At 45.6% G+C, this 24,226-nt stretch overlaps 2 protein-coding genes across 8 annotated transcripts in view; both read left to right on the plus strand.

Moving 5' to 3' along the window:
- Positions 1-1,022: 1,022 nt before the first annotated feature.
- Positions 1,023-24,226, plus strand: part of LOC108151729 (uncharacterized protein CG43867) — a 127,357-nt gene continuing 104,153 nt past the window's right edge. For 4 of the 7 annotated variants that reach the window (XM_017280518.2, XM_017280520.2, XM_017280519.2 and 1 more), the window contains exons 1-3: positions 1,023-1,944; positions 22,157-22,933; positions 22,998-23,090. In XM_017280518.2, the coding sequence (XP_017136007.1) occupies positions 22,187-22,933; positions 22,998-23,090 (840 nt within the window). In that variant the 5' untranslated portion in view covers positions 1,023-1,944; positions 22,157-22,186. The remainder of the gene's footprint in view (positions 1,945-22,156; positions 22,934-22,997; positions 23,091-24,226) is intronic. The other 3 variants (XM_017280523.2, XM_017280525.2, XM_017280524.2) reach the window with 1 other exon arrangement.
- Positions 20,888-21,573, plus strand: LOC108151732. Its single transcript, XM_017280532.2, has 2 exons — positions 20,888-20,999; positions 21,068-21,573. Exon 2 carries the CDS (start codon positions 21,071-21,073, stop codon positions 21,482-21,484), a length of 414 nt encoding a protein of 137 aa, XP_017136021.1. The 5' UTR covers positions 20,888-20,999; positions 21,068-21,070; the 3' UTR covers positions 21,485-21,573.

Consider the following 24,226-nt stretch of genomic DNA (forward strand, 5'->3'; position numbering starts at 1 on the left):
GAGTCCAGTAGACACGGCCACTCTGATTGCGGACATCGCAACCAGGCATAGATCTCGATCGCTAGAGCTGCATCGAGCTATCTTGGCCACTCGATTGCGCAATCGCACGTGACCTGTTTAGCCAGGCCAATACAATGGATGAATCGGTCGAGAAGGACACCTGTCTGTTGTCTAACGGCATCTGTGAAAGGATGGCAGCGGAAAGCTCTGCCAGAAGGACCGTTCCGCACAGTTCGAGTCGAAGCAAGGAGATAGTTTTCTCGGGCACCACGCTGGACGCTCGCTGTCGAGAGAGTGCTGAAAATGCCGGAGGCTGCTCCACTCGGACGTAGATCGCCGCCCCATAAGCACGTAGAGACGCGCCACAGGAAATCCCAAATTTGAGACAGATCGGATATGAAAGGATTGCTTTTTTTTGTTTCTCATTTCTTATACGTTCAACCACAATGTGCGCCTCAGCGATACGTGTCAGGGTACAGCTAGGCAAATACATATATTGCGATCATATGTGCTGACAGAGTATCGGGTATTAGTTGTGCAGGATACGCCGCGACTCACAATGTTTGGTACTGTTGTTTGCTCGTTTTGAAACCAGCCTCTGTGGGCATATCATTTATTCATGTCAGCGTAACAGAGCTCTGTTAGCGCAGCTTCTGTTAGTGGCTGGGCAGACAACTGTTGAGTGAACGAGAGACCCACATCAGCAGAGAGCGGTCCCTGTGATGGCGGTGCACAGAGCAATGAAACAATTATACGAAAGGTACGACCATCTCGCTCTTCGGTGGCCTAAGTTGTTTCTCCATTATCTTACGCCCGCCTCCTTACGTCAGTGCCTAGGATTCATTTTCCGCCTCTACTAAATGCATTTGGTCAACGTTTTTCTATACTTTAATGAATAAAAACCAAAACATGACTATGGAGTATAAATTCAAACACATTGGCACAACGTTGGGTTAAACCAGCTCACTGAGCTGCCGCCACCTTACGAATAGTTTTACCATGCACAGAGCTGGCAGAAGCAGAACAATTTTTTCTCTCGTGGCGTTAGGTTGGCACCTAAGCGCGCGCTCTGTCATTTTTGTCCGCCTTGTCTCGTTTCGTCTCGTCTTGTCGCGTCTAGTTTCGTTGTCTCTCGCCTTCGCGTCCGAAATGTTTGTGTTTGTTTGTTAACAATATATTAGCAATGTTTTTTTCTGTGTTTCGTGTTATCGTGTATTTTTTGTATTGACAAAAACATCGGGCGTGTGTGTTCAGCTTTTGTGGGTGTGTGCGTGCGAGCCTTCCTCAACACAGCAGCAGAGCAAAGCAGTGGCAGCGCAAATGCAAAAGCAAAAGGGCAGTGCGAAAGTATAGCAATGTCAGAGCAAAGGCTGAACAGCAGTGGCAGTGCAACAACAACAACAAGAAGTGCACAAGTGCTAGCAGGCCAACAACAATAAAGAGCGGGAGTGCCCTCTCCCGGCACCCCTCGCCATCAGTGTGACGACAGCTGTTGGCTCGAAAGAAAATTTACCGTTGACTTTTTGCCCAAAAACAAAGGCAGCAGCTGAGGCTTAAGCAGCGAAAAAATTGTGTTTTATCAAGTTTTGTTGTTGCCTGCGCGCGCTGTCGAGGAGCTCTCACGTGTTGGCGCCGACTGCGACGCCAGCGTGGGCAGCAGCAGTTGTAAAAGTAGTAGGAGCAGCAGCTCCCTCTGCCGACGTGACGTCGGCGTTGATAAATGTGAATGCAAAAAGGAAATTCCCATGCGGCCGTTTATTGTACATTACACCCCCCACCCGCTGCCACCCACCGGCGACGACAGTGATGCTGCTGCTGCGACGCTAAAGATGATGATGATGTTTGGGCAGAGCAGAGAACTGGCGCTGGCCTGCTCGCACACATAAGAGACGGAGAGACGCCAAGCAGCTGTGCCGCCAAAAATATCAAAAGAGGGAGAGAGTGGTACGTATTAATGAGTGCGTGTGTGTGAAGTGAGATCCGTGCTCGCAAGGTGCATATTTGCATTTAAAACGAGTGCTCTCTTCGTGTCCACTGAAACGGAATATGCAACTATCGACGAGAGTGCTCTCTGTCAATGCCCTTGACTATGCACTAAGTCTGGCCCGTGGCCATGGTATATTAAGCAAAAGGTGAGCGTATTCTGCGAATGCCTCACGCTGTATTCACGGATATTTTCTTTGATCATGACAGGTGGGCCCCTACACTGCACTGAACTCACGCTCCTTATCTCTCTCTCTCTCTCTCTCTCTATGTCTCGCCATCCATAAGTATGTCAACGTGTCAGACAGAGACAGACACATTTGTTGTTCGTTTTTTTTTGCTAATAAGTGGGCGAGCCAAGAGATGAGGAGTAAAAGGAAGAGCAGGATAAGGACGAACAATAGTAAATCATGAGAAAAACATTCTTGTGTGTCATCGGGAGGGGAACAGTCGGCGGAAGACTATTGGTCGCGGGGGTGTATGGTTGTGGGGAGGGGAGGTTCTGGGGCTCAACATACCTAACAATTCCATTGATTTTTCTTCTGGGAATTGTTGTTTGCCAGAGAGTGCGAGGAGTGCGAGGAGTGCGGAGGGTGGGTGTAGGGAAAGCGGCCTACTACACCCATTCGCGGCCCCTCGATGGCAGTAGTCCTTGGGCAGCACCCACACACCCTCCCACAGGTCTCCCCCCTAGAATGACATCGTTCTTGTTGTTTCCTTTTGCTCTTCCCTCTCTCTTGCCATGTTTCTCCGTTTTCCTGTTCTTTCCGTCTGCCCTGCTGTCGTTGAACTTTTTTGCTACTCGCCGTTTCTCTCCCACTCCCACGTATACATGTGTATGTCCTTCTCACCCTCTCCCACCACTGCAGAGAGTCGTGTAAGTAGCGGTTTTTTGCACTGCACTCCTTGCACACTCTCCCTACCTACCTACCTCCTCTCTCACCCTTCTGCTGTTGATCAAGTTTTATAGAAAACGGAATTTATGTTAATTTGTTGCTGCATTCCGTAGCCCCACGACCGCCCTCTCCGGGAATATCCCGGAATGCACCGGCATCGCATGGAAAAATTATATGTGATTCGCTCTTGGAGGTTGCCATTGTCAAGGGCTCTCGATCGTACGTCCTGTAACCGTTATACGCGTGTGATATATTGGTCCTTCGAAAGAAAGGTGGGAAAGATAACGGAGCTAAGGATAATCTGCGATATTCAGGTATTTTTTGTTTTTTTTAGAGTTAAAGAAAACGTTAATTTTGTATTATATATTTTTGGAAACAAGAAAATGAAAAACGGGGACCAATGAAGAGGGGGAGTTACTAGTCGGAACGTTTTTGTCGAGGCACAAGCCTTAGGACCTTTCAAAGGAAACGTAAAGGATTCCTGTAACTGGATGAAGTGCCGTGGCCATATTATTGGACCATTTATTGGACCATCAACCCAGCATAAGTGTCATATAAGCTCCATAGCTTTTTGAGTGCTCCCCTGAAGTATTCCCCGAAGCGAGTGCCGTGGCAGTCAGCCTACGATTCAATTGACATTCCATTCCATGCCACTACTACTGCCTGCTGTTGTTGTCTGTATCCTGCTTTTGTCCCTCCCCTCCCTTGCCCTCCCCAGTGACAAGTAAACTTTTTCATTCAAAGTGCATTTACCGTTCCATTCGTGCGCTCTTTCTTTCGTCCCTAGGCTCTGCCAACACGTGGATACGTGCCTGTGCCTGTGCCTCGACCACGGCCCGTACCACTATCCGTCCGCCCCCGTCGCCAGCAATGTGCGCCCGGGCATTATCCAAGTGCAAGGGTGACAACCATGCTGCCGCGCCGTCTTTTCGATACCTCTTCTTCATGGCGGGTATATTCTGTTATCATTTTGTTGCGACCCAAGACAGCTTGTGTCGGTCTTTGGTCTGGGACACACACCAGCACGCATTTCAGTGTTGTCCACTGTGCGAATCAGAGGCCAAGGGACAGCCGGGCTCTGTGTTAATGAAGTGCACTCTATTGGATATTTAATTTCTGTTTCGGGGGGTATCCCCCTAGCCGAGGCATCCTCCTTGTCCAAACTTTACAAGTTCTCTCTTGTTTTGCTTTCGCCTTGTGATTTATCCTTTGCTGTGCCCATTCCCTGGGAAACACTTCAACACTTCTTCTGCTTCTGCTTCTAGCACTTTTCTCTTTTGGAGACGAGCTTGTTTCGCCAGGAAAAATTGAAAATTTGTTGCAAATAATTGGTTTTCCTATTGCTTTCTGCTTTCAGCTCCAAAGATGAAAAAAGGCCACAGAAAAGTGTGGGTAAAAAACCAACAGAAGCTGGATCAAATCTAGATCTAAGTACGCGAAAGATGCCACAAAATGGTGCCCCATCTGAATCCAAACCTCAAATGGCACTTCCATGATCCAGACACGCACACAGCGTAAACATAATTTAACCGGCGGGAACAAAGCCCACCGACAACAGAGTCGAAAGACTTCTGTTCGGATACCCTTTCGCGGGATCGATCGTCGTGTTCAAAGAATATTTTCAATAGAGAACGCGTTGCGGACCATCCAATATTTTAGACTAAAGCAACAGCTGAAGGTTTCCAGTGTACCCTGGAAAAGGGTATTCACAAAATAGGGGTGCTACCACTACTGCAGTGCCAGTGCCAGTGCAATTGGCAAATGTTTTGTGCTGCATTTCCTCGGCGCTGTCTTGAAGACGTGGCCGGAAATGTGGAGGAAACTTTAATAAAAACATGTCAAGAGCACTTTACGCTACTCGTAGGCACCAGCCACCAGCCACCACGACCCCCGTAGTGGACTCGCCACCTGCACCCTGCTGCAATACGGCTGCACCACCGGCTACAGACCGCAGCAGTTGTTGTTTTTCGACTTGACCAAGTTTATTGCCTGCCATATGCAATTGCCATAGATTATTTTTTTTTGGGGGGGTGGGGGTTGGGCAATACTGTGTGGACATGGCAAAGGCGTCCTAGATTTCTGCCACGCCCACTGCAATCAGACCCGAAAAAATAGCCAGAAAGCCAGCCCCGCACTGAAGCTCGACTCCGCTGTGTGTCCTGTGTCCCGACTTTGACCGAAGCCCGTTGGCTGTTTCTACGCCAATTGCTACGTGATGTTGCCTCGCTTTTTGGCCAATTTTTGGAAGAACAGCAAGCAGACGCAGAGACGGCCCCATTCATGGGCACCCGTTTCCTTTCTGGCTTTAAGTCTGCGACTCGAAACTTAAATTTCTATGTCAGGATTTATATTCGCGAATAAAAATGCTTCATTCGGATGTTGCATTCGAGCCACTCTCTCGATTCGCATCTGCTTTTGTGTCCATTCGCCTATGGGAAATTACAACAGCAACACATTTCTCATTAAATAGCGAAAAAGCGTTTTTGTTTCAATAAATGAATAACACTTTTCCACCAGGGGCTTACCACTTGATCAGACACATCGAATCGAACTGCTTCTCTGGTCGGTTCATTCATTGGCCTTGGCCCCCGTTAATCGAAGTGGTTTGCTAACTGCCAAAAATGAGTGCTTAGAGCCTTGGGAGAGGTAACTGCGATTTCCACGCCCGCACACATACACACGCGTGGCCTCTGGCTCCGAGCCAAAGACGATTTCCAAAAACTGGTGTACATTTAATTAATTATTTATACACAAGAAAAGGTAAACGTGCCGACGACCACGACACCGACGATGGGGACGAGGCCAAGGCACGCGAAAAACCACAAGCCCAGGAAAAAGCCAGAGGCGGAGGCGGAGGCGGTGGCAGAGGAGAGCCCCGTAACCGTAGGAAACATTTTACGATACATCGTCGACATCGTTTTTTGCATAATTGATTAAATGACTGGCTATATAACACGGAACGGGAACGGAACGGAACGGAGCAAAACAGAACAGAACGAAACGGAACGAAGGAGGAGACAGAGTGGATGGGATATACAGGAGGTTGTGGCTGGCTACTCTCCCGACGTAAATGAGAATTTACGGCGTAAAGAAATCATACACGTGTGTGTGGGAAAGACAGACAGGCGGATGGATGCCTCGGATGTTGCATGCCTTGGATGCTTATGGGTGTTGGTAAATGTTGTGATTATTGGCTAAATGAAAAATGCAAGGAATCGTCCTGGCAATCGTCGTGCTCCATCCCACCGTGTCGCTGTCATCATCATCGTTTTCTTGGTTTCTCTTTTTTTGGGATAGTTTGTTGGTTAATCGACTGCTGGCCATAAACCCTCCTGCCTAGCCGGATACAAGGATGCGAGGAATACAGCATGAAACGACCCTGACACTGAAAGACAGAAGGACCCGGGCAGGAGTAGCCTTGAGAGAGAGATGATGTGAGTGGAAGGAGGAGCTTTTGAGGAAGCAAATGATTGCATACGGTTAGGCGTATCTGACATGAGAAGAATCTCTAGTTGTACAGATACTGGTCATCTTTCATGAGACAGTAGATCCGAGTAGATGGTGTCATTGCAGGAATATGTATGTACAGTATGTATTCGAGATTACAGCTGTAATTACGATCGTTTTCCACACTGTCAACACGCATTTCGATGTCCTACTAATTGAAAGTAACTCCTTTCTTTGGCAATGTCCAGAATGAGGCAATCCCTACCTATCGTATAGTTGTCATTCCTTTGTGTGTGGGGTGTCTGCGGATTTCCCCTATTTGTTCGACGTTTTCATTGTTTGTTTTCATTGATGGCCCCGATTTCCACCATTTGAACTTTGAACCTTTTAGCCAGAGACAACAACAAACAGCAGGGCAGGCACTTGTTTCTCCTTCATGTCCTTAGCTCCGGCTAAAACATGCACCCCGTCCCATACCCCCGCCGTGTGTCTGTCAGGCCAAGCACTTGGCCGCACTGCCACCAGCCGCCATATGCTAATGGCTCGTTGTGTCTCTCTGTGTGTGTGTGTGTGTCGAGAGTGTGTTTTTGTATATCCTTTTGGCATAGCGAGTGCATTTTCTTGTCAACGCTGACATTTCCTGCACTTCGGCCTTGTTTTTTTCCAACCTCAACCAACCCACATCACCGACACCTCCCACACCACCCACACATTTCTCCCATCTCTCAGCGCACTGTCATTTCTCGTTTAATGAGCATTTCCCTTTTGTTTTCATGTTTCTGTCGCTCGCTTGGATGATAAAAGCCAGGAATTATGATTGCTCCACATTCACAGCGGCACGGGTACGGGTAGGGGTAGGGGTAGGGGTGCGCTCTCGCAGATCTCCAACCCCCAAAAGGCACTCATAAGTATGGAGTTGATGTAGGATACGTGGTAGAAGGATGGCTAAAGCGTGAGCCCTAATACCGCGGAATATCCCAGAAGAATCGTGTATTTGATACTTGGAATCCGGGTAATCGGATAATCGATATACCATAAAAACGAGGTCAGGGCCGTGCTGCAACAGTACTCTTTATTATGGTTTCTTCTGCCAATCACGAGATTCTCCTCCTCTGCTGTTGCTCCCCCATTCGCCTACCCCCAAGGCGCTGCCTTGTTTAATCGATGGTGTCAATCGCACCTCTCTCTCTCTCTCTATCTCTATGTGTGGCACTGCCGCGAATATCAGTGGCAAGTTGAAACAATTGATTGCTATTTTTATAAAAAAATATACAAAACGAGGAGGCAGAAAATAAATAAACTATGAACAGTTTCTTGTATCGATCTGTGGGATGTGTGAGTGCATTGCTGAAAGATTCCCACCGCACCCACGAACAAACCTTCGGCCAAAGATCTAACAGACCGTCAACAGAGTGTTAAACAGAGCTCTGTAAATGAGGCGTACCATTAACAGTTGCTGTACTGTTACTATTCTAGTTACATGGCTCTGTAAAAGAAGGTACAGCTTTAACAGAGCTGTATGACAATCAATAACAGAGCTACATATGTAAACGATAACATACGTTTAATAGTGGACATTTGCAGTGCTCTGCTCCATGTAACAGCCTCGGAGAGCCACTATGATGTTGTTCAAGAGAGAGCGAGCGCGTGCTTGTTTTTGTGTGTGTGTGTGTGTTGGAACCCAAGCCATGTCTGAGCCGAGGCGCACGTCGTACCCCGCTACACGCAGAGCACCAGGGGTATGCTGAACCTCGTGTGCGAGCCGTGTAACATCAAGAATCAAGAGAAGCACAACAAAGCGATGCGCTTGTAAATAAAGTTATCACGTTTGAATAGTCGCTTAAAAATATATTTGTTGCTATTAGCCACCGATGCAGCGACTCATCAGTACATGCGTTCGATGATGACAGGGTATCCGACGGTCGATACACGCGTATTTTTTGCGTTCGCTCTTTTATTTCTGTTTTTTCTTGTAAATGAGCATTTGACGTTGACGTTTCGACTGTGGCGACTGCGGCAGCGACTGCAGCAATAGCAGTCCCCCTTCGCCCTCTGTCTCACTCTCTCTCTCTCTCTCGCTATCTTTCTGCTTGACTTTCGTTGTTTTTGCAGTCCATTGACTTATACCGTTTGCTCTTTTTTGTTGTTGTTTCCCTTCGTATGAATTTTCGTACCTCTCTCGCACGCGGAGAGGCAGGTTTTTTTTGGGTGGCCCTGTCCGTGGCCAAGATTTGTACGATCTACCCGTATGGATGCCGCGATGGAGTAAAATCTGTCTTATTCAAAACCCAAAAGCCGAATTCCCTCCCGACTGTGATTATTGTTTCAGTTTTAGGCGTTAGAGGCGTAATAAAAACGACCCTACCGTTTGAATTCCAATTGGATCGCATTGCAGTGTTTTCTTCTTGGAAAAGCTACATACATATGTTGTACATTTGCATGTGTGTATGTTCCACTCCCCTCTACTCGTATAATTTCTTGTTGTTTTGAGGCATGCTTCTCCCCTCGTTTTGTATATTAATGATGATGCAACTTCAATTCAGAGCCGGACTCGAAAGTCTCGTCATTCCATATCGAGTGGCATAGCACACACACACACACATGCATGAATCCTTAACTACCGAACACGTTGTTTATTTATGGTTTATTTGCATATTGTTCTTGTCTCTGTTTTCTGCTGCTGCTGCCGTTGTTATTGTTGCATTTTAATTAAGATAACTTCACTTTATGACACATCCACCTCCTCCTCCTACTCCTACTCCTCCCCATCCCCCTCCTCCTTCCAGTCCGGCTATCGTTCCCACTCCGCCACTGCTTCGGGGGCGGCCGTCACTCAAAAACAAATAAATTGTGCACTCGATTTCAGGGAATCCAGAGTCAGAATGTGATTTGCCTAGCCAGCCCTTCACTCGATTAGAGACAAATCGATAACAATTACATTTGATTGGAGGTATCGGAATGTATAATTAAGGAGCGGAAGGAGGTTCTCCTTGAGATTCAGGACGCCCTTCAATGCCTAGAATACTTGGTAACGTGGACTAGACGGAATATTGCAAGAACATGAGTAGTTTCGATTGTTTATCGATACACTAACAGATCGATAACTATTAAAATTGATTGAATATATATCCTCCCTAAATCTCTGGGAATGTACAGTAGATAGAATATTGCAAAATATGAGTTAAAGTATTCTTAATTGTTTCTATCAAAAAGTGCATAGAGAACGATTCTCGATGAATATTTTATTCGATTAATGCTCCCATAGTTGGTTTTTAAGCTATTTGATCCATTCACAGTGAAAAGCCCACTGTAATTGGCTTTAATTGTATATGCAATGGCACTCCGCCCTCTTTCCATCTACATATGTACATATGTATCTATTTCCTCACTGTGTGCCGTGATGCCACTCCAGTGGCTTCGTGGAAATTTAATTAAAGCGAATGCGAAATGCGAATCATAAATATTGTAATGCAACCGGAGACTCGACTCGACTCGAGCGCAAGCTCAGACACTAAAAGGAAATTGTCAAACACTCGCAACGTTCAGAGACCCCGGGACCAACCTCAACAGAACTCGAATGAATGTAGGTCATCCACAGGAGTTGGATCGTGGAATCTCTTACTTGCGATTTTTTTGGTCAGGCGAGTGCCGCTCTAACGACCTTTGAGATACGACAAATGAATACCCCTTGGGTATTGCAATCTATTAGGGATGTTCAGACGTTCACGAGACAGCCATTCGCTTAAAAACACTACAGACCAGTATCGGGTATAAAAGGGGTTATTTGTTGGACAAATTACAAAATTAATAAAAATGGAGTCAATTTTGTATGGAATTTGTTGTCTCTTTTGCGAGATTTCATTGTTCATCCCCACCGACTTACTTGTAACGAATGGTCTCTGTTTGTGTCATTCGCAACGAAAGATGTCCTTTCGTTTATGGGAACTTTTTGCACAGCGAACTAGCTATGTTTCCACGCTGGCCCCGCTCCCACTCACTCGCCGGAAAACTGGTCCACGCGAAGGTCGAACGTTGTGTCGAAGCTGCTGGCCAGCAGCGGTCATGCCTCTTAATTAGTTGCTTATTTTTTGACACTTTTTGTGTTTGCCAACCGCCAACTGCCAACCGCCAACTGGTGCCAACTGCTGCTGTTGTGGTCTCATTAGAGGGGGCCAGACAACCTGTTGTCTTTTACTCGCATGAATCGCTTGCAGCGGGTGGCTAACCGGTTTCAGTTTCGGTTTCAGCCTGCTTTGATAGCGTGGGGCTGTCTGGGGCCGTCGTCTGTGGCCCGCCATGGCTGTGTGTGGCGGGGCTTTGTTTAAAGTCCAAAATTTTGTCTGCGATTGAGGCTGAGTTTTTTACGGTTCTACGCTGCTGGTTTTCGTGGACAGGTAAGTTCTGCTTCCGTTTGGAAGCCAGAAAACCACGCCAGGTCTCAGCGCATATCCCAGAAATGCATTTGATGGGCTCTTCAAGGCGATATTCCCTCCACTTGTCATGCATTATTATGCAGGCAAGAGAAACGCATTAAAACCCATAAAGCACCAATGCCACGGCGTATGGATGGAATATAAGTAGCGTATATTTTTATACCCGATACTCGAAATGAGTATGGGGGTATATTCGATTTGTGGTCAAAATGGATGAGTGTAACGTCCAGAAGGAAGCGTTTCCGACCCCATAAAGGATATATATTGTTGATCAGTATCAATAGGCGAGTCGATGGACGCATGTCTGTCTGTCCATCTGTCCGTTCATATGAGGGCCTAGTTCTCAGAGACTGTAAAAGCTAGAGCAACGACATTTTGCATACTGACTTCTGTGATATGTCACTGCTACAAGTGTATTTCAAAACTTCGCACCGCCCCATTCCGTCGAAAATCTGTGGCATCTTAGAGAATGACCAAATCTACCAGATTGCCGAGTCTGGATCAGATCGAATCATTGTTATAACCAAAAGGAGCGAAACAATTTTCGGTCGCTACGCAGCGCCCGACGACACGTTCTGACTGATTTTCTGTCTCTCTCGCTCGCCCTCTTTGTCGTGTCGTTCAATGTTAGCGCCGACTGGTGGAGGAGAGCCATGCTGACTATGCATCGGGTATAAGTGTAGGGTTGCGGTCGCAGCAGCAACTCACAACGTTCCCCCTCGTTTGTATTCGTGTGTAAGTCCCGCACTTGTGCACTTATGCACCAAAAGAAAATGACAGCAGAAAGAGAGAATAAAGTAGGAATATCATCAAACCATCTTCTTTTACTTCATGCTAATATATATTTTTAGATCTTTTGGGAAGCGATGGAATCGATATCGATATCCATTGGCTCAACGCTGTTCCCCAATCGCTTTTCATCTTTCAAATTTAGAGCCTTCACATCAATATCAATATCCATCAGTACTGGCTTGCTGTCGGGCTGTGGCCGCACAATCGGATCATCTTGATCGATCTCCATTTCCTCAAGCAGATGGTAGTGCAATTTTTGGTTCTGGTCAGACATATTTTATAATGTGTTTTATATTTATTTATGTGATTGTATATATTGTATTTTTGATGTTTTTCCACTGTGAAAATGTGTTTTGAATATATTGTGGAGTTTTCTTTGGCATTTTGAGCCGTATTTCTGCAAGTGCCTTGGCCATTGATCTACAGCCCAAGTCTAGGGTCTAGGGCTGGTCGCCCAGACGCGTTGCCAGTCGCATCGCCTGTCACGTACATAGGTCATGGAAGAGCCGGAGAGAAGTGCTTACAGCTGGGCGGATAGCGGAAGGGCATGACAATCGTTTTGCAGGGGAGCAGTGCGCAGATTGGGCAGAGAACGGTAGAGGTTACATATATCTATATGCCCCTTCTACGGATCCACACTCCCCCGCCCTGCAGTTGTGGCAGAAACAAACAGAGAACCAATTAAAATGCGCCACACATCACATGTGCGCGAGCATTTATTATACATTTTTCGTTGGAATTGAGTGAAAAATAGTTGACTGAAAAACGAAGAAAAGACCAGACAGAGTAATAGATATGATGGAGACGGGGAGTACCCTATAATACCTTTCGAACGGATAGAGTTTGATTTATCACGTGATCTTTCATATATGAACCTTTTATGTCCATAGGATACATTCTTTGGAGAAAACTCTTTTATGATATGTCCTTGGAAATCCGAATAGCATTAAAAATATCATTTCGGAGATGTAGTGACATATTTTTTGCAGATACTTCATGGGAATATACATTAAATATTCATTTCAGAGAAAAAAGCCTCGAAATATATAGATTTCTTTTTACCATGCAATTTTTTCCCGTTTTTTAGGAAAAACATCTACTCCAACTACAAGCCATCTTTTTTCCACTTATTTCTTCGTCCAGCATACATTTTCCATTCTTTTATTTTCCCTCAAAAATTGGGAAAATATTCGAGTCTAAGACTCGCATATCCCATGACCTAGCCCTTTGACGTATGCTGAAAATGAATTCTGTGTCGTAGGGTATAACCCTCTTACAAAGGAGCAAACGGGAGGGACTCTGGCCTGACTCCACTCCGTCCTGCATTCTCTTGGTTTTTCATGCATGCTTCAATGTTGTTAATACGACGCTTAGTAGTTGTTGTCCCACACTGGAAACACACACACAGACTAGGCACTCTCTCCCTCACAGAAGTGTCTTTTCAGAAAAGTATATATAGCCTTTGATGTTTCCTTTTTGATCTGTTTCTGTTTCTGTATGTCGAAATGTATGAATTATTTCCGACTCGGGAAATGCGGGTTACAGTTGGCTCTGCAGGCGCTTTCTGACACTGTTAGGTGTTTCCCAACACTAATGTTAAATCGATGGCATATGTAAGGGCATCAAGTGATTCGGCGTCTTCCAAGGGCCTTTACTCCCTTTTACTCCTCTGTTTTTTGTGTTGCATATTCCCGATGCAACACACTATGGAGTAGAAGAGAGAGAGGGAGATGGCCAGAGTGCTCAGTGAGCGAGAGAGAAGACAGTATAGTAAAATTATTGGCATGCGGAGCGGGGAGGAGATGCTGCAACGTTTATTAAATTTTTCAAGTGCCACAAAACAGAGCAGGGGAGGGGCAGGACCACAAGGAAGCAAGGTGTGTTGTCATGTTGGAAATTATTTTCGTGTTCCCCGTGGAGCGGCGAGGCGCCTCTCTGTGGCAGGTGGGGTGAAGGGTGGAGGGCGGAGGGGGTTGGTCCTTTATGTTGTATTAATTTTACAACTTTACATTTCTGCAGCTTGCAACACGAGAGGGAAGGAGAGATGGCCACACGGAAAACAGGGAGGAGGAGTGGAAAGAGGGGGTTGGGGGGGCAGTGTGGGCGGGGAATGTTCAATAAAACACTGCACTTAATATACAGCAGCACTGGAGTTCATTACTCAAACCCCTTGAAAATCCTCAAACAAGAGATGGAACGCATCTCTAGAGAATGCCACCATATGTGGCAGGACGCGAATGGTATCCTCCGTATCCTCCGTATCCTCCGTTTTCCCCACTGGACGGCGCGACACATGTGTGTGCTGCGTTGAGTGCTAGACCGACCCCCAGAAGATACACTCCCCGTGCAATCGCTGATAATACACATAAATACATTGTCTAATATTTGCAAAGCTTCAGCCACAAGCCACGTTGCAGCTGCAGCGTGCAACTGCAACTGCAACTGAAACTGAAACTGAAACTGGAGAGCCAGAAGAAGAAGAAACCAGAGATCTTCTGGTGCGGGGGAACGGGCTTAACTGTCGTCTGGGGTTTTTTAGAAATTTGTTTTGCCTCCCCGTCCCTGCTCTGTCTCCGTGTCCGTCTCCGGGTCTGTGTCTGTGTCTGTGTCCTCTCTGCACTTCATTGGAGCTGGAACAAGTTTTGCTAACTATTTGAGTGAGTTTTCCTCCCCTCAAGCAATGCCCCATTTCTTTAGTTTGCTTTCCGCCGTCCCCCCCCTTGCCGACAAACGGAAGACAATGCGAAGAAGGAATCCACTCTCCTAAACCCCAAAAGCCGTGTCTCAGCTGCACTCAGTCGCAGATCCCAGTGCCAAATCCCAGTTCCAGTTCCAGCTCCAGCTCCAGCTCCAGCTCCAGTTGCATGTGTGGCATGTGGCATGTGGCATGCTAAGATAATGCACTACAAAGTTACATATTGTTAAGCGGCTTATGGCGGCCGTGATTCCTCCTTTGACAACCTGAGACCCGAGTCCCGAGACATGAAACCCACCGAAACCCGAGGCCTAATGCCGGGGCTAATGAGTTCGTTAAACCCCTCGTTTCGCAAGTGCCACACAACGGCAGAGCGACAGGAAGTACCCTGTTTTGTGCTGTGGCACGGCACTTCCTTGGCAGAGAACGTAATCTGCTGAGGGAAGTGCATAATTTGCGTATGACTTGTATTTTTCGCTCAAATTATTGGAGTGTGGAACCCCTTCAAGAGTGAAAATCATGCAGGACTCCAAGTCAAAGGGATAAACCAATCCAATCTTGTTGGCCCCTTGAATCCCTTTAGTCTCGAATAGAAGTACCTTTCGGGCCAACTGTTGTCCACTCTGCCACTCCTCCGTCCTCCTCTAAAGTCTTTCGATTGCAGGCAGGATGTTCCCTGGCGGCAGCGGCAGCGGCAGCGGCAGCAGCGTTGCCAATTTTCACCCAAATTAGAAACAATTTGCTGTAGAGTGCACTTAAAATCTGAAATAGAAATTGAGAAATGGAAATGGAAGTGGAGGTGAAAGTGGAAGGAGTGTGGCAGTGGCAAATGGAATGTCCTGTCCTGTCCTGTCTTGTCCCGTCCTGTCCCTTTGGAGTGGAGGAAGGGACATTTTGTCAAATCAAAAACTGAATTTGAATTTCAATCACCTTGAATTAAATCAAAACTTGCAAAATGAAGTGTGCACACTGAAAATGGCATGAGGCATGGCACACGCACACACACACACACACACACACACACACACACTTGAAAAGTCCTTAGAATGCAGCACGAAAATTGGAATATAATTCTTATGAATGGGTTTCGGGTCCTTGTTGGGGAGTCTGGTCGAGAGAGTCCTTGTCCCTTGCACCCGTCCCGACCGCAGCCGGCAGCAGCAGGAAATGGAGTCTGAAGATGAAGGCTTTTTAGCCACAAAAATTCACAGCAAAGAAAGCAGCATCCACAAATGCATTCGACAGAGCCAAAGGAGTCCGAGTCCTATGAGTCCTAGGGAATGTGCTTGAAAACCCATCAGCCTCTGGGTAAACCACAAAACATGAAAGAGCCTTCCCCTCTCCCTCTCCCTCTCTCTCTCTGCGGAGTGTGGCAGGCAGTGGCACTCCACTCTACAAGCGAGGAAATGTCAAGTCTTCTGTCTATAATTTAGTGGCATATTCAATTTGTCCCTCAATCCCGAGTCCGATTCCGAGTCCGAGTCCAAGTCCAAGTCCAAGTCCAAGTCCTTTTGTAGCTGCAGGTCTCCTTCGGTCCTGTTCTGTCTGTTGATTAAGCATTGCGCACACGTAGTGGCAATTGATGCCCCAGATTCGCGCACCTGTTGGAACCCAGACGCCAGACCCCAGACCCCAGACCATCCTTGACCATCCGCTGGTCAGTGGCGTCCCTCGACTTTACAGCTTCTCTCCCTTCGCTGTCTGCACGTTGGGGCACGTAGCCGAACAGAGGGCTCCATGGCTCAACTGCCATGGAGGCGTAAATGAAAACTGGTTCCGGCCAATGCATGAAGCGATTGATAGATTGATTGATGGTTGCACAGTTGAGGGACTTGGCTCATTGTTTGTGCAACACTGCACACAGAACACATGATCATCTCCTGACCATTGAATGTTATTTTGTGTTCTTTGAGACACAGAAGAGCCGCCAGAGATAGCAGAAAGGGAAATCGAATGAGTTCAGTTGTCTGCTTTAAAAAAAACTATCGACTTCATCATGTCTGGTATCAGTTCATTCCATTTTACGAACCGATACGGGGAACCCTTGTTCCCAGATGGCAGATTCTAGCTATTCGGAGTACTCTTAAACTAGTTTTCGAGCTAGCTTTTAATTCATTTTATTTATGTAATAGTATTAAATTTATTAAATAGTATTTATTAAATAGTAAAAACGTATCTATAAACATATTTAGATCTTGGTGACTATCTCTTTAAGGACCTTTCAGGTTCTCGATGAGTTTAGGAATATATACGTATTAGTTTTCTGCTTAATTTGGATGCGTGTAGCACCCAGAAGGAATCGTTTCCGACCCCACAATGTATACATATATATTCTTCATCAGCTTCAATAGCCGTGCCGATATAGCCCTGTCTGCCTGTCCGTCCAGCCGTCCGTCCGACAATCCTTCCCGATGCGCGTCATAGATCTCGGAGACTAACGGCTGCACCTCAGCCGTTTATCCATGGATTTGTACGAACGATACCGCAATCGACGCCTAGTTAATAAAGCTATCCACCTATCAAGGAAAATCAAAATGTTGTAGAAGAAATACCGCAAGAAATTATCAATTTTTAATTTGAAAGATTATTATTTTCCAGACGGTAAGCTGAAGCAACATAGTGCTTGGGTCTGATATACTTATAGCTGAATTTCTAAATTGAATAAAACCAGATGTAAGATTTTTTAAATTTAAAAAAAAAAACACAGCATAAAAAAAACCATAACAATTAACAATTCTAAAAATTGGTTTGGTTCTAAGCGTAAATAAAATGTTCAATTTTGTTGCCTAGTGTTATTCCTTTATTCGTTAAAAAAGAATAATGAATATTATAATACATTAAAATAATTAGTATAATAATTAGTATACATATGTACTATTAATATTATTAAATTACTAACTGAAATAAGTTTCCGACGTATTTTTAGAAGTTTGGGGAAGTGGTTCGGATTTTTACTCATAAATTGTAACCAAATTATTATTATTAAAAATACATACAGAGGTGGTCAAAAGTATTTACACAACGAGCTTTTTTTTGCATGTTCAATTTGGGGAGCCTTTTTTGTTGTTGTTGTTGAAATCAAAATACAAAAAAGCTTTCAGGGGAAAAAGCTCGATCTACTAGGAATTGAATGAAAGAAGAATTTGAAATAATAACTGTTAATGGGCAAAAAATAGAGACATGTGAAAGTAAAAGTAAAAGTGTGTCAAAAGTATTTACAGACTTAGACTTGGTTTGACTTAGTGCAGTCGTTTTTTAGTTTATTGCAGTTGCAAAAAGTAAATTTAATTTAAAAATTTTAATTAACTAAGTAAAATGGTGAAGAGAAAGGAGTTGTCTGTTGAAACTCGATCAGAGATCGTTACAAAATTCAAAAGTGGAATTTCAGCAACGGAACTTGCCAAGGCAAGGAAAAGAAAAAGGACACTAATGGAAATTTACAGAATTTAAAAAGAAGTGGAAGGAAACAAGCGATGGATGAACGGGAATGTAGACGGTTAATTGGCATATTCGATAAAAATCCGTCGATAAGCCTAGTTAAATTGTCAGCAGACTCGCAACAATTGATTGGCAAAAAGTCAGCGATGCCACAATACGTCGGGGATTAAAGGAGATCGACTTACGATAATATAAATTTCCGAGCCAAATAAAGAAAACGCCTCTCTTTCGCATTGGAATTCATTACAAAACCAAAGGAGTTTTGGTACAATGTTTTATGGACAGATGAAGTAGCTTTCCAGTTCCAAGGCTCACTATGTAAAAGATTTATGCATCTACGACAAGCAAAAAAACAAAATGCAGTGCAACCTATGAACAGATTTGGGGAAGGCACAGTGATGTTCTGGGGTTGCATGTCGTACTACGGATTTGGAGACTTCTCCCCAATAGAAGGCACACTCAATCAGACCCGGTATCTAGTTACACTGAACGAACAACCACAGCTTTTGTGTCTGGTGCCAGGTTATTTCCCATCACCGACTGGATTTTACAGCAAGACTCCATGCCACAAGGGATCAGCACCAACTAAATTTTTACAAGATCTGAATGTGGCTGTTCTTCCTTGGCCTGCGCAGAGCCCTGATCTCAATATTATTGAAAAGAACAATTAATAAGAACCGAAAACGCGAAGATACCATCAAGGAAGTAAAGGAAATTTGGTCGAAATTGGATCTTGGATGTGCTCGCCACTGGAATCAATTCCAGCCAGGTTGCAGGCAGTTATTGATGCCAAAGGTGGAATCACTAAATATTAATAATTAATTAAAAATTAAATTAATTAAAAAATTAATATTATTCATCCAAACAATTTCAATAAAATCATTAAATCATAATAAATAATTAAGTTTAAGTTTTGTGTAAATACTTCTGCAGCATAAAAAATGTGTGTAAATACTTTTGACAACTGATGGGCAACACTTCATTTGCTTCTCCTCATTCGAATAAACAGGTATCTTTTCCAATTCTTCTCTCATTCATTTCCTAGTTGATCAATGTTTTTTGAATACAAGTTTTTTTTTTAAATTTATCTTTCAACAACCACAGAAAAAGCTCCTGAAATTGAACATGCAAAAAAAAAACAACTCGTTGCGTAAATACTTTTGACCACCCCTGTATATGTATATTATTACATTATACGAATATATTTATATTAGAGGTCGCATGAATTGCGCGAAACGAATTCAAGGAAGAATTGAAGTGAGTGAGTGCGATGACGTATACGCTGTTTCCGAATTGTTTCGAATGCGTTCTATTTTTTGCCTCTTCTTTTTTTGGGCAGGACTCAGTGTTATTAACTTTGGAGAAGAAAAACAGCTGTTTTTGTGATAAAAGGATAATATTTTTTGGTGCAAGTATTGCACACAGTTTCAGAAAACATAAAAATACAGTGGCGAACACATGTCGATACATGTTCATCACTTTTCAGTTTAAACGCCTGTAAAATCTTTAAAAATTCATCAATCTTTAATTCTTTAGATTCTTTAATTTAAAGAGAATGAAAAAAGACAATAATTTCAATTAAAAAAAAACCATTCCTTATCCTTAAGAGATTTAAATTTGTTCGAAAAAAGATAATGTTTGTTCCAAAGGGCCTTAGCTTTTATTATATTCCGAATAAGTTTTGGCACACTCTCGACTAAATTTAGTAAGTAGGTGCTGGCAAGGTATCAGGTGCCACTCCGACCTCACGCGCTCCCAAAGACTCACCCAATCCCTTTGGTGCACACTCCTACTCTTCCAATGTTTTTTAAATAGAGCCCATCGATTTTCAATGGGACTTAGATCTGGGCTATTGAGCAGGCCACTGGATTAGGTGAAAACTCGAATTATTGGGACGATTTTTCACGAATTTAGCTGTGTGCGTCGGGCTACCGTCTTGCTGGAAAGTGATCTCGTATGTGGGGAAGACACATTTGTCTATAAAATTCCATCGATTTCTACCATTTGGAGTACGTAGTGTACATAGGCTACATGGCTAGATATATATTTTAAATACTAAGATTTTCGGCTAAATATTTGCTGCCTTGCTGTGGCTGTGCGAAACGAAGAGAAGAACTAGCAACGAATGAGTGCATGGAGTGCGCATGCAACAATTCGGGTAATTCGACTTTTTGAGGCTCTCCCGTTGCACTCCTTCCTTCTAGCAAATACAACAGAATACTGAAGCTATGAAGCCCACAGCCCAATGGACTTGCGTTTTGAATAGAGCCACGCAGATCTCTAATTCACATCTATGGTAAGCCGGAGACCTTAGCTCAAAACTGTCGACTGGTTATTGCAAGCCACAAAATATCCTCAAAGTGGGAAAATATTAGATGAAACCACTGCAGGTGCATATTTATATGCAAAACGGATGTATTTAGCTGGTACGCACTTTGCAGGCATTTGATGGAGTCAGTTTCAGGCAAAAATTTTAAACAAATCCTTGTTTTGGCGCGCTTTGAGGGACCACAACAGAATTTAGCAGTGACATTTAAGAGCCTCGAACAATTTTAAGTTACGTACATTCTGGTGGCGGGCTGTATTGAATCGCAAACTGTAAATAAATGTACGGTGTATAGGGGTAGGCATTGCACTTACCTTTTCTGGTAGAAATGTTTAACAGAACTTTCACGTAGATTTACAGCAGAGGCGACTGTGTAGCTAATGTGACTGTGACTGATACAACACACTTGACATTTGTCAGATTTGATACCTATCCTTTCTGTCCAGATTGCAGTGGGGGCTGGCCACAGCCGAACCATGGCCTTAACCGAACCACTTCCGCATTATCGAATGCTGATTATATTCCGCGGGAAGAACGAGGACGACAACGACAATTGTTAGGTAGTCTTTCCTGGTGTGAGCGAGAGCGTCGCACCCTCTCTCTCTCCCTCTCACACATGTTACAAGCATGAAAACACATCCTTAACTGCGTCTTTATTGAGCGAGTGGGAGCGAGGGAGTGAAAGGTTTTCGCAGCTTCTGCATCTCCGAAACATTTCTCTCTTTCTTATGGGGAAAACCCACTACTTACTAGCAGATAGAAATTTGGTTCAATTCGAGGCTAAAAATGAGCCTGATGTAAAGCGATTATCGCTCTAAATAAATCGAAAATACAGTTTAGATTTGGGTCAACGATCGTAGAAGGCCTGGAAGACTTACCTTTCAGGTATTTTGGGGCCTTGTGTCTAGAGTTTTCGTTTAGTTTCTCAGTCGAGCCTGAGATTTTCAACAAAACACTACCTACACATTTTCTCCAGATCAAAATCGGTTGTAAGTATAATTTTGAGGAAAAAAGTGAGAGTTTGTATTTGATCACTGCTTGATATTTTCCCTTGCAGAGGATGGAGCTTCCCAGGTTGACCAGCGGCAAGAGCTCCCGTTCCAAGGGGCATCAGAAGAACACGGACGCCGAACAGAAGCAGACAGAGAAAGATGCCGCCCAGAAGACGACGACCGAGGACGCGCCATCCACCTCCACGGCAGTTCCCAGCATCATTCCTGCACGGATCCCTACCTCGGAGGATACAATAACGCTGGCCTCGGCTGTGGTTGCCACACTTCCGGGGACGCCGCTGGTGCCTTCGCAAACCTCCACCGAGCGGCGTGACTCCACTGTTGTGCTGCCCGTGGCCCCGGTGCCGCCCGCACAAGCACCCCCACCCACGCCAGCCCATGAGTCCACGGATGGTGACGATACTGAGGAGGCTGCGTCGGAAAGGCGCGGCATCATCCACCGCCTCTTTGGATGGAACTGAATACTTCAAAATTACTATAGTTTCTAGATAATACGCCTACTCTTCTGAGGCTCGAATAAATACAAAACCAACGGCAGAGCCACCAAAAACTAAAGCATTTTTCAATGGTATTTCCATAGACTTCAGAGCACTGGGGCCTCAGTGTTGCAAAGTCAGCTCTTTACCGTCAGATCTGGCTTTTTCAAAGTAATATAAAGGGAAATCTTGGATTTTTGTACACCCGATACTCAAAAAGAGTACAGGGGTGTGCGGAAAATGGATGTGCGTAACACCCAGAAGGAAGCGGTTCCGACCGACATAAAGTCAGCATCAACAGCCGAGTCGATTGAGCCATGTCCGTCCGTACGTCCGTCCGTCTTGTTTGACGCCTCGTTCACAGAGACCGTAAGAGCTGGGGCAACGAAATTTGGTATCAAGCCTCCTGGGACCAGTCTTCCGCTTCCACAAAAGACGAAAATCCTTGGCATCCATAATTTTGAAGATACGCGAAAACCAAAAACGCAGAATCTTAGGGAATGACCATATCTTCCAGGCTCATTATTATAGCCGGAAGGAACAAATGAAATTTCAGTGGCTTCGCTGTCTCTCTCTCGCACACTCTTGAGTATCGCGTATAAGTGTAGATATCCATTTGTATAGCATTTCTCTCTGCTTCTCTCTTTGATCTTGCAGCTCTCTCTCTCTTGCTCTCCTGCAACGTCAATGTCTGACGAAGTGCCTTTGGGGCGTTTATCGCAAATTTTCGATACGCTCACGAATCTCCAGCAGCAGCAGTCGCTTCAGGTGCAGGCCACAGCGACGGCGGACCAGCGGCGACGTTCGGCCTCCTCGTCGCCCTCGCCGTCGGCCAGTGCCTCGGCCTCCAGCTCGGGCCGGGCCACACCCTCGGCTGGCGCCCATGCTCTGTACTATGCGCAGAGCCACCATAGCCACTACTTCCTGCGGCCCCAGGATGGCAGCGGCGTGGGCTTCCTGCACACCTTTCCCTCGCACCTCTACCACCACCAGCACCAGCAGCAGCAGCACCAGCCGCAGCATCAGCAGCATCTGCTCAACCAACAGCTGCTCCAGCAGCCGCCGTCTCTGCCCTCGCAGCTGCCTGGGCGGTCGTCGGGCTCCCAGTCGCTGCACGGCTCCCCGTTGCTGGTCAAGCGGGCCACCTCGTTTAGTGGTCAAATACCGCTGGTCCAGGGGCGGCTCTCCAGCACCACCTCCACGCCGAACAGCCCACGGCTGATGCCGCGCCGCGTTCCACGGCCCCCGCCCATTCCGGCCAAGCAGGGGTCCAAGCAGGCGGAGGCGCCTCAGCCGTCCGTGAATCCAGTGAATCCAGTCAATCCCGTGCTGGCCGCCCTCGATGACCCCGATGCACCGTGGCCGCACTTTTCCGCTCTCACCGAGCACCTGGACGTCCATCAGGTGAACAACTATGGACAGGCCCTGCCGGAGGTAAGACATCGTGGGTTTTTCGGCGGGGGCACAGCACTGTATTCAAGAGATTCGTTTTTTCCAGATCAACTGGCAGGAACGCTGCCTGGAGCTGCAATTGGAGCTGCATCGATCAAAAAACCAGGCGGGACGTATACGGGATATGCTGCGTGAAAAGGTAAGAGACCTCTCGCTAGGCCCTGAAGACGGGGGCAGATGACACAGAAACCACATTAATTGCCGACAGGGGCCACATCTTGAGCGAATGTAATTATGATTTATGCGAGCGCGCCACGGTTGAAGCATCTTTACGACCGACCACAAACAGCCCTCGAATGTGGATACAGCGCGTGGAGCGGAGGAAATAGTGTAACTGTTAGAGGCGGTGATGGCATATGGAGCTGTGGAAAATGATCCCCCATTATCGGGCTAATTAAGTCATTAGGCATTTGGCCAAAAGACCAGCCAAAGGGAGCAGCTGGGGGAGCGTCCCAGGGCTGGTTTCGGTCTCCGCATTAATGCAAAAAACTACATGAATTATGTATTAGAGTGAAATGTGAACTACAATACAGCCAAGCCACCCATCTTGCCCCATGCCCGTGGCGAAAACCCTGCTCTCGTCTCGCTCCCGGGGGGTGGGCCTTCACGGGCGGGAGCCGGAGCCTGCAACATGCTGGAGCCTGACATAAATTCATTTTACTTCAATGATTTTTGCTCCATGAATTATGCATGAGTACTCTCCTCCCCTCCCTCTCCATACACCCACGTGGTACGATCTCCGTGTGGCGGGGGTGTGATAGTGTTATAAACTTTTAAAGATGTCCAGACATGGCTATCCATCGATGTGAGAAAATATGTAACGAAAAATGGAAAACAGATCAAATATTCTTTAGTTCTGATCAGATAGATCGTTGGAGGATCGTGTAAAGAGGATAAACGGAGTGCCAGAATTACTCGTAACCTTACAACATAAAACGCGGTTGTGGTTCCTCTCCTCCTCCATCTTCCATTACGAGTTTGAGTAAAATTGAGAGAAATCGCCCTCCCCACATTAACAAAAAAATCCACTCGTCCCTTTTGCGAACAGGGATACCAAAAGACAGAAGAGAAATGCATGCGACAAATTACGTTACTGACTAACTGGCGGGTGTAAAAGTAGAGCCGCGTCCCTTGCCGCGGCTCACAACGTTCCTGTTCGTTTTTTTAATATTGATATATACCAACAATGCACAACAATATCCCAGGAGACTGGATACAAAATTCGGTTGCACTAGCTGTTCTAGTCTCTGAGACATTTTATGGGGTCGGAAATGC

The sequence above is a fragment of the Drosophila miranda genome, chromosome XR (genome assembly GCF_003369915.1).
Source record: "Drosophila miranda strain MSH22 chromosome XR, D.miranda_PacBio2.1, whole genome shotgun sequence".
Lineage (NCBI taxonomy): Eukaryota > Metazoa > Arthropoda > Insecta > Diptera > Drosophilidae > Drosophila > Drosophila miranda.

Bases quoted from the DNA above. Each gene is read 5' to 3' on its own strand.
- LOC108151732 (XM_017280532.2), top strand. From the start codon at position 21,071: ATGGAGCTTCCCAGGTTGACCAGCGGCAAGAGCTCCCGTTCCAAGGGG.